The 9,884-nt window shown below is 42.8% G+C and overlaps 1 protein-coding gene across 1 annotated transcript in view; it reads right to left on the bottom strand.

Moving 5' to 3' along the window:
* Nucleotides 1–2,428: 2,428 nt before the first annotated feature.
* The window catches only part of ZNF541 (zinc finger protein 541), a 36,979-nt gene continuing 29,523 nt past the window's right edge, over nt 2,429–9,884 (bottom strand). Inside the window, exons 13-18 of the mRNA XM_081019545.1 lie at nt 8,527–8,602; nt 7,331–7,419; nt 6,809–6,949; nt 4,064–4,245; nt 3,567–3,747; nt 2,429–2,624 (exon numbers count right to left, since the gene is read on the bottom strand). Coding sequence (XP_080875671.1) covers nt 3,588–3,747; nt 4,064–4,245; nt 6,809–6,949; nt 7,331–7,419; nt 8,527–8,602 — 648 coding nt within the window. The 3' untranslated portion in view covers nt 2,429–2,624; nt 3,567–3,587. The remainder of the gene's footprint in view (nt 2,625–3,566; nt 3,748–4,063; nt 4,246–6,808; nt 6,950–7,330; nt 7,420–8,526; nt 8,603–9,884) is intronic.

Raw genomic sequence — 9,884 nt, 5'->3', positions numbered from 1 at the left:
TCTTTTCACAGGTTGGCATTGTGCTTATTTTTCGAAACGACTCTTTTGCACAGAACTGCTATTCCATGAATTGGCTGCTGTAAAAATAAGTTTGCCCTTGCAGGTACAGAAGGTGGGAAAGGAAAATGGATGCATCAGCCTTTCATACTTTAGTTTGAGATTCCTGCATTTGCAGGAGGTTGTGACCAACTCCAAATCCTTAGAACAAGCACATATAAATATTGATTTATTTTGAACTGCTCTTTTGTGCAAATCTGGTATCTCAGAAAGCTTGTACAGTGGTACCTCGGGTTAAGTAGTTAATTCGTTCCGGAGGTCCATTCTTAACCTGAAGCTGTTCTTAACCTGAAGCACCACTTTAGCTAATGGGGCCTCCCGCTGCCACCGCACCGCCAGAGCACGATTTCTCTTCTCATGCTGAAGCAAAGTTCTTAACCTGAAGCACTATTTCTGGGTTAGCAGAGTCTGTAACCTGAAGCGTATGTAACCCGAGGTACCACTGTATTTCAAAAAATATCCTTTTTTAAAAAAGAGTATCTATTTTTATGTGCTACAGGTAAAAAATACATATTCCACAACAGACCTCAGATTTCCAAAAATTAGGGTGGGTGGGGAAGTCCTAATTGTGGGGAGGAGCCAATGCACATTGAAACTATTATCACAGGAAACATTTAGATTCAGAAGTATACAATTGGAAAGTGCTCATGTGTAGATTCACGCTCACATATGCATGAATACACTAGTGTGGACATAGGCACACTAAACCGCTTTGTGGTTTCTTTCTGCAATCAAGCAGTATATAAAATAAATAAATCTCGAGTGTGGGGAACCTCTGACCCTCCAGCTGCTGTTGAAGTAAGGCTCATCAGTCCCAGAAAGCAGTCAATGGCCAGGCATGAAGGGAACTGTCGTTTCAACATCATTTGGAAGCAAAAGATTTCCCACACCTGGCCCTAAGTGACTACAATTCTGACTTAAGTTATCTTCTAGCTGCTAAGTTTTAACACCTTTTCCACAAGTATGTCAGGCCTCGGTCCTATATACCTGAAGGAGCGTCTCCACCCCCATCATTCAGCCCAGACGCTGAGGTCCAGCTCCGAGGGCCTTCTGGCGGTTCTCTCATTGTGAGAAGTGAGGTTACAGGGAACCAGACAGAGGGCCTTCTCGGTAGTGGCACCCGTCCTGTGGAACGCCCTCCCTTCAGATGTCAAAGAGATAAACAACTACCTGAAATTCAGAAGACATCTTAAGGCAGTCCTGTTCAGGGAAGTTTTTAATGTGTGACATTTTAGTGTATTTTTGGTCTCTGTGGAAGCCACCCAGAGTGGCTGGGGAAACCCAGCCAGATGGGCGGGGTACAAATAATAAATTATTATTATTATAAGTACTTGATAACTGCAGCATCAAGTTAGAATATGCAGCTGCAGAAGGGACTATCACTGCGGAAACCCTATGGGTGAGTTTGCAGCAGCTGATGCAAAACAACTCCTTGCATGTTTAACTATAACTTGTATTGAATGAAGATCTGGGTTCACCTCTGCCCAGCTCGTTTCCTACCGCAGCACAGGATGTGTGTGAGGGGAAGTAGCAAGGAAACATCCTGCCTCTCCTATAGTAGTTTGGACTTTTTGAGGGAAACTCACCTGAAGGAATTTGTTTTCTGCAGTACAGTACACCCTCTCTCTTCCTAATTTGGACTGTGTAGCTGGGGGGTGGGGGGGTGATGGATGTATTGCCCCACCGTGCAGTCTGAGATTAAACTCGATGGCAATTTAGTCTCATCAGACTCCATAAAAGGCAGGTTGTACCTTCCTCTTGCACCTTCTCTAGGGAAGAAGCAACATCCATGTTGGCCCTGCGTGGACCCCCATCGCAAGAAAGTGCTTTTCATGTAACACAAATCGGGCCCAACTGGCAGTGATTAGTTACACAGGTCACTGCCAAAACTGACTGCTGCTCACTGAAGGAGTACTGCGTCTTCTTGCAGAGACTGGCTGAAGCATGAAACTTGCAAGGGCTGGGCAAAATGTTTCTGGACTACAACTCCCATTATCCCTAGCTAGCAGGACCAGTGGTCAGGGATGATGGGAATTGTAGTTCAAAAACGGCTGGAGACCCAAGCTAGATGCACAAATTCTTTCTTGAACACACTGCTACTTACTGACAAAAGGGAAATACACACAGAAACCCTAACCCAGCCAGTTTTCCTGCAGTTGAATAAGGGAAAGTGCTATTTTAATTACTTGGGCCCAAGTAAGTCTATGGTTTCCAGAGAGCGGGAGTGGTTCAGTATACCGCAGTCCAGCACAGCTCCTAGAAGGCCTGTAGTTTGAGTCCCACCTGCAACTGTGATGGCTGTTGCCCCCTTCCCTCCACACGAGTCTGGATGTTTATCCTCTGGTGTAAGAATCCAGGACGACTTTACAACTTCAGTTGTGGAACCCAATTTAATTAAGCAACACTGTGAGTGCATACAAAATAACAATAACGCAGATCAATGTGGTACTACAGCGTGAATCAAAAAGCAGTCGTGTGAACATCAATCACAAAAAAGATACTAAATACAATGGTGATTTCTCATTGATTGGCCTACTCCGTCCGTCCTCCAAAAAAACAACAGAACCCTGGAAGAGAGGGAGCGGGAGAACGGGGGTTACTCATAACATTTCAGCAGAACGACGAGGGCGTTCATTCTGTAATTGAACAAAAGCACGAATAAGCATCCCTGTAATTGAGCAAAAGCTATTTTACAGTTATTGGCAGCTGTATAGGATCCTTACAACTGTGGCTAATTGGAATTTAATGCAGACTCAGTTAACTCACACACCTCCTTTTCTATGGTAAATTTAAGCATGAGTCAACTGAATGCCATAATCCTGCTTTTTATTTTTGTCAAACCCGACCCCAGCTGAAGTTTAAATGGTGCTTAAGTCAACACCTAGCACATCCTGCCTTTCACTAGACGTCATGGCTGGCACAGGGCTGCTCCCAAAAATGCAATCACGAATGGTATCCTACGAGCCCATCCTACACAAGGATTACCATTGCCACAAGAAGGATTCCCCCGCATGTTCTCCTCCTCCTCTGCCCCATCTTGTGAAACGCATCACATGATGTAATACCAACACTCAGGATTTCTCTGCTCCCTCTCTCTTGTCACTGGCTGCCTCCACAGGTGTTGAGGAGACACACAGGGTGATGTCCAATCACATGCTGAATTTCGCTACCAGACATTATGGAAGGTCAGAAAAGCAGGTGGGCTGTCTTTGGATAGCAGCCCTGTGCCATCCATACCATCAAATTCTGCCCCGCAATAGCCACAAATGAAAGGCCATTTGAAAGTACAACGGAGCACTTATTTGCTACTTCTAGTTCATCTGAGTTCAAGCTAGAAGCTATTTATGAGTATTTTTATTTTATTTTAAAAATCAGTTCCTATGCTCCCAGTAGCATAAAGAGGCTATTGCGTACAGAACCTAATTTCAACCCGCTCAAGTGAACAGGTGCTATAAAACTCAAATCCTAGCTGGTTTCACTGGCACTTTCTAGTTGACCAGCAATCTCACCCTGAAACTGCGCCTTCCCAGTTACCACTGGAGGAAATCAACATCCGAGTTCCTTTCTTGCTTCTCTGGCTCATTTTTCAGATGCTTCATGGGCCACTTAATCTTTATCATCGGTTCCATCTGGTCCTGCAGCCGATGGCGCTTCATGTGAGCATTCCGGCTTTTTATCTTGTCAAACACTCTAGATGTAAACGGGAGATAAAGGCCAGGGTTTTTCAGTACTCAGGTGAGATGCTACAGCAATGCGAGAGTGACGCACGCATAATCCCGGTTTCGGTGCAAGAGGAAGAATATGGTCTCCCCCCTGACAAAGGGTGGGGTTTTCTTTCTCGCTCAGCGATGGGCACAAAGGATGGCGATCGGCGTGAACCCTGCCCAAAGTGCCATAGTAAACCAACTATAAAAAGGGAAGGGGGCTGGGGACAAATTTATGGCTAAGCACCAAGTGGACTTATTTTTTAAAAATGGCACAAGAAACCAAAACGTTGAATTGTTACCTTGTACATTCTTTACACGGGAACACACCCTGACTGCCTGTGCTTCTGGGCCTATCTAAAGTTTCTTTCTGGCTGCTGGCTGGACTGAAAGTGCTCTGTGCTGATTTTTTGTAATTCCTTGGTTTTAGCTTATTCTCCTGTTTAGGCAGGTGGCAGTGCCGTTTCTTTGGGCTGCACGCTATCTGCAAGTCATGAAACATTGGTGTTTTACACAGAAGTAATTTTCCTTCTCACACTATTATTAAGTCTCTGGCAAAGCCCAATAAAGAATCTGAAGATAAATTCATTATCTTTCCAATGTGGCTGGCGACACTTGGTGGCACTTTAGCATTTTGAGATGGTATCAGATCTGAACCACACTGAAAGGAATGTAGTATTCAGGAGATGCAGAACATTCAGAGGCAAGATGTGGACCAGAACTCCATTCGCTCCCATAGCAAGCTAGACGAAGGGTTAAAGGGAGGGGGATGAAGTTAATCACATAATGGCTGCCAAGTGCTTGTTTTTATTGAAACAAATAGCAACAGCATGGGGATGGAGATCTTTAACTCTTTGCCCTGGTTAAGGACCTCATCAGTTCCAGCTCCTCCAGCTCAGACACAGACCACAGCCAAGGGCAAAATCCCTCAACACTGCTGATATTTACTAAAGAAAATGAATTATGTAAGCGACATTCATGTGATTGACTATCATGTCTGCTTTGCCCCTTCATCCAGTTTATTTTGGGGCGAGGATTCAAATGTGCTTCGTTTCTTTATCGAAAGTTGTGAAGAATCATTTTTTACATATCCAGTGGTACAATGAATTCTCACCAGGGCTTGAAGTAGGCACCTTTCATAATTGCACCTATACCCAATTCTATATGGAATGTGGAACTGGCGAGGGATTTGGATTCCTGAGAACCTCAGCTGCTGTTTTCAGGATAAAATCAAATCCTCAGCCCTTCTGAGAAAATGCACAAGCTGCATCTACAAAGAGGCTGCAGAGTCCAGTTTAAACCAACACAGCAGTTCTTACACGCCTTCCGGAATGGATGGGCCAGCCTAGAGCGGCCTCTAGGTGGGTGGCTCCTAGCGATATCCAATTGCTGCTTTTCCGATAAAAGCCACAAGTAGAATTGCAGTGCACCTCCCACAATATTGGGGATACTACGCCTTCTTCTGTATGTACATCCCATTTTGTTCTGTTCACAACAGGGGGCAGGACATAAATGCAATGGGCAGGGAATGAGGTGCAATTTAACCCAGCAGTCGCTTGAAGCTCAGTGCACCTTCACCGTTAAATAACCTTTACAATAGGTGCCATTTTAATTAGTCTTTTCCAGCAATATTTTTATATATATATATTAGTGAAATACCACCTAAATGAAAGAGCGTTGTTTATTTTCAGGTATTTCTAACTTGCCTTTCTTCACAAAGGGATCCCAAGGCAGGACACAAAAATAAGAAACTGAAATGAAAGGGGGGGGGGAATGAATTCTAACTCCCCTATAGGGTACTGGTATTTCCAAGTTAGAAGTAACCTGATTTAAACATCACAGAGAAGGAAACTATCAATATGGACTTCACAGTATTTGAAAAACTTAACGTCAAGGAAGCAATATTTCAAAATCAGTGTCAAAAATATCAGATATTGCTCTCTTAAGAAGGTAGCAAAGGTAATGAATTTAAAATGAAATGTCAAAATGATCCTTCAAGTAGAGATTACAGGCGTCCTAAAATATCTGTATCTCCATCAATAAGTATAAATGAAAAATTATTGCAAGATGGTTTACTGCTCCTACCCAGCTCCAAAGTGTTTAGCTAAAATTTTGCCTAATCTGGCAGAGATGGTGTTAATTTTACTGATTTGTAAACCGCTCTGGGAGCTTTTCCATCTGAAGAGCAAGGTATAAATGTTTGAATGAATGCACAATGATGCATTTTATTTTAACGGGGAAAGAAAAAGAACCCTTTCTAGTCATCGCCATGTTAACAAGGTAGTTAAAGTTAGCTGGAAAAGTTTCCGTTTTCCATTTTGTTAAAGTGTTTTCTTTAAAAAAAGGTTATTTGTGCTGTAATGCAAAGCTGCTAATAAAATAGCGATTCAAAACAAAACACCTTTCTGGTCACTCCTGTGACAATGGCAGTGACCAGAAAAGAGATTTTGGTTTTTCAGCACTGTTTTAAACATAGTGTTATAATGCTAAAATGCTATTTCATTTAAGAGGTATTTCACTTTTTTTTTTTAATTATAGCAAAAAGAGTGTGATGGTGCTGATCAAAAGACCGATTTTAAAAGAGACACAAGATCAAATGGTAGCCAATGCAAAGGGTGCAGCGATTCTGTGCTGAGCTGTGATAGGTTCACCTGCCCGATATATGTCACTGCCCCCATCAGAACTCCACCCCCACCATTTAAAAAAAGTAAAGGGCACATAAATGATACTGAGGGCATCTATAGCTATGGAAACCGAGCTTCTTCTCACGCCCTTAAAAAGAGCCAGACACGTTAGTCTTTCGTAGTAAAAACAACAGAGTCCCAGGACACCTTAAATACCAATACATTTATTGCCGCATGAGCTTTCGTAGAGAAGCATCTATTTCAACAGATGCGTGAGGAAGCTGGTAAGGAAAAGCCGTTGTCCCCAGGAGTTTTTGCTGCGGTGAATGTTACCTTTCCTAAAGCAGGGAGGGAAAGGTAAAGGGCACAGCTTTAAATCAGTCAGTCAAACCTCTGCCAGATCCCCATCAATCTCTTATATACCTTTTCTTCATCCATTTCTACCTCATCCTGCTCTCTCTTGGGCCTCTTTTCTACTAACTGTGCTCGACTGGTGTCAAATTTTAGTATTTTTTTCCAGCTATAGTAGTATTCAACACACTGGGAAACAGTCTTAGTTTGTATCTATTGAAAAGGATGGGGGGAAGGGGGGAAGAGGGAGAAAAATTCAAAGTGAACAAAGGAGCAACTGATGCAATATTAAATATACAGCATATATGTTGTTTTCATTTTCTCTTCATTCTGTTCCTGTGGATCTGGGATTAGATTCAGCCTCAGTCAATTTGTGAGCAGGGAACTTCTCTGCGCAAAATAATCCCAAGATGCTATAATACAAATGACCACATAATCAGGGGCTTTAAATGCCAACAAAAGTTTCTAAAATAGGATTTTAAAAAACCCAAACACTATTGGATAACCTTCAGATTAAATATTGGAGGGGAGACACTTTGTTTTGTGAGATGAAGCAGCCCGAAAGATGGCTCCACTGCCAACTGAAGGCCCTACCTTCTTCTGTATGAGGTAAAAATCCTTTTTGTGCAAGCCAAAAGCCTTCTTGAACAACTGCTTCTCCGCAGGAGTCCACAGATGTGAACCTGGAAGTGCAACAAGAAACAGGAGACAGGCAGTCTGCTTAATGGTCCATTGCTCTCACAAAATTAAAAACTTTATTGCCCCTCTTCTGCCTACTCTCCCTGCACTGGGAAACCTGCATGATAATGAGTTTATCGATGTGTTTGGAAAACTCTTCAGGACCTCTGGTCTGTTTATAATTAGCATTTAAAATTCATTGCCGAGATTAATACAGCTCACATTATTTTCATAATATTAAAAACCAAGGGTGAGAGCATGTTAACGATATTTCTCATCCAGCAATGGACAAATAAGGCTCAATTCTCCAATTCTGATGTTAGCTTCAACATTTCTGCTATTTTTCAAACCTAAACTATGAAATCATAAAGCTTTGGAGGGGATGTATTTGGCTATACTTAATTTTGCTGCATGCTTACAGTTAATGTTAAGATCACAACCTTCAATTTTCCTCCATTAAAAAAAAAATTACTAGAAATTTTGGCAGTACAGAACTTCTGGTGTCCTTAATTAACATCTTTGTTTTCTACGAAGTTTCAATATGGGGCTCATCACCACCACACAAAAGCTATTTTAATAATGTGCTGACATAATGTGAACTGCTCAGATAGAACAGTGCTCCAACACTGGGAGGCAGTAGTGAGCATTATTTTCTTCCACATGCTAGAATGCTTCTCCCACTGCATGCCACTATGTGGCCCCACATGCTAAGAGTCACTGTGAGGAGAGGTCAGCCAATAGCACTTGAATGATATTCTGCACCATTTTTTGGGCAATGAACATGCATTTGCATTTCATTAGACACTTATATTCTTTCCCAAAGGACAATTGGAGCAGTACTCTGCTTGAGAACTACGAGGTTCAGAATTGCATTAAATGCAATCCAAGTGTTTTAAAATCTTCTGTGCAGAATTCTGAAGCAATGCTAAACCAGGGATCATGGTTTGTTTCCCCCCAGCGCTACTGGAGAGAAGCAAAGTGGGCGTGATCAACTCGTGCATGGTAAGCCACAAACCGTGCAGCGTGAACGCAGCCGCTATGGCATCTTGCTAAATACTTATGGGTTTCATGGAAGCAATGGTTATACCCTAATGTAGGCAATTTGCTTTTACCTGAGTAATGATAGTTAGCAAGAGGATGAAAGGGAGGCTTCTGTGGTCCTTGGAGTAACAGCATCTCCAGCGCGTCCTGTAATTGTTTTAGAGAAAGCTGTCATAACTCCCTCCAAGTAGAAACAAGTAAGGGAACTGGTAGAAGTCCACGAGGGAGAGAAAGAGACAGACTCCTATTAACTGCAATTAATGAGTCCAGTCTCCCTATCAGTTGACATCTGGCAGCTGCCCAAGGCGGCGCTGTTTCTGCACAAACACTTGGAAAATATTTTTTCTTAGTGTTGCCTGAGTGCATCTGTTTCCACTGCTACAAGGCTGCACAATACGGAGGGGGCGAGCCATCCTGTGCTCATTTTCTCCGCCACCCCCCCCCCCCAATGTCAATGAGTCTGCAGTATGGATTCTGCAGTTTGTGCATCAATATACAGCGGATGTGTGTTGGCCAGTAGTATGCTGTGCATGGCATCAAGTGGCCGCGCACTGGCTCATCACCAATATTAAACCAACATACTGTTTCACGGAGGCAAAGCAAACTAGGCCTGTCAAAAAGGACTATACAGTGGTACCTCAGGTTACATATGCTTCAGATTACATATGCTTCAGGTTACAGACTCCGCTAAACCAGAAATAGTACCTTGGGTTAAGAACTTTGCTTCAGGATGAGAACAGAAATTGTGCTCCAGTGGTGTGGCGGCAGCAGGAGACCCCATTAGCTAAAGTGGTGCTTCAGGTTAAGAACAGTTTCAGGTTAAGTACGGACCTCCGGAACGAATTAAGTACTTAACCCAAGGTACCACTGTACTTTAGTCCATTAACAGATTACTCCACTGAAGTGTATTTGCATTTAACTGAGCCACTGCTCTCCCCGCACCCAAAAAACCCAGATTTAATAGATTCTGTCAATATTCCTTAACATTGGAAGCTGCTTTTACCAGATCCAGCTATTTGTTTATCCACCCAGGTTAGAGTCTTGCCTATGTTGACTAGCACTGGCTCTCTGAGGTCTTTCACGACACCAGCTCCTTCAAACTTTTAACTGGAGACACCAGGCATTGAGCGTGGAACCTTCCACACACAAAACATGCACCGTGCCATTCAGCTAGGGGCACTCCCAATATAAATTAAACCAAACATTTGGCTAAAGCCTACAACCCCGAAATTGCAAAAGCCTTCAAAACAAGGAACCTGAGATTTTCAACAGCCCGACAAAGCAGCTCTCACAAGATGTAGCGGTGGCCACATGCTTAGATTGCTTTAAAAGATTAGACCAAGTCATGGAAGATAAGGCTATCAATGGCCATGTTCTACCTCCGCTGCTGGAGGTAGAATGGTAATGATTTTATGAATGAACTGAACGT

This window comes from Podarcis pityusensis, assembly GCF_964106645.2.
Source record: "Podarcis pityusensis genome assembly, chromosome: 8".
Taxonomy (NCBI): Eukaryota; Metazoa; Chordata; class Lepidosauria; order Squamata; family Lacertidae; genus Podarcis; species Podarcis pityusensis.
The sequence above is the reverse complement of the archived record's forward strand: the minus strand, read 5'-3'. Positions and strand labels throughout refer to the sequence as shown.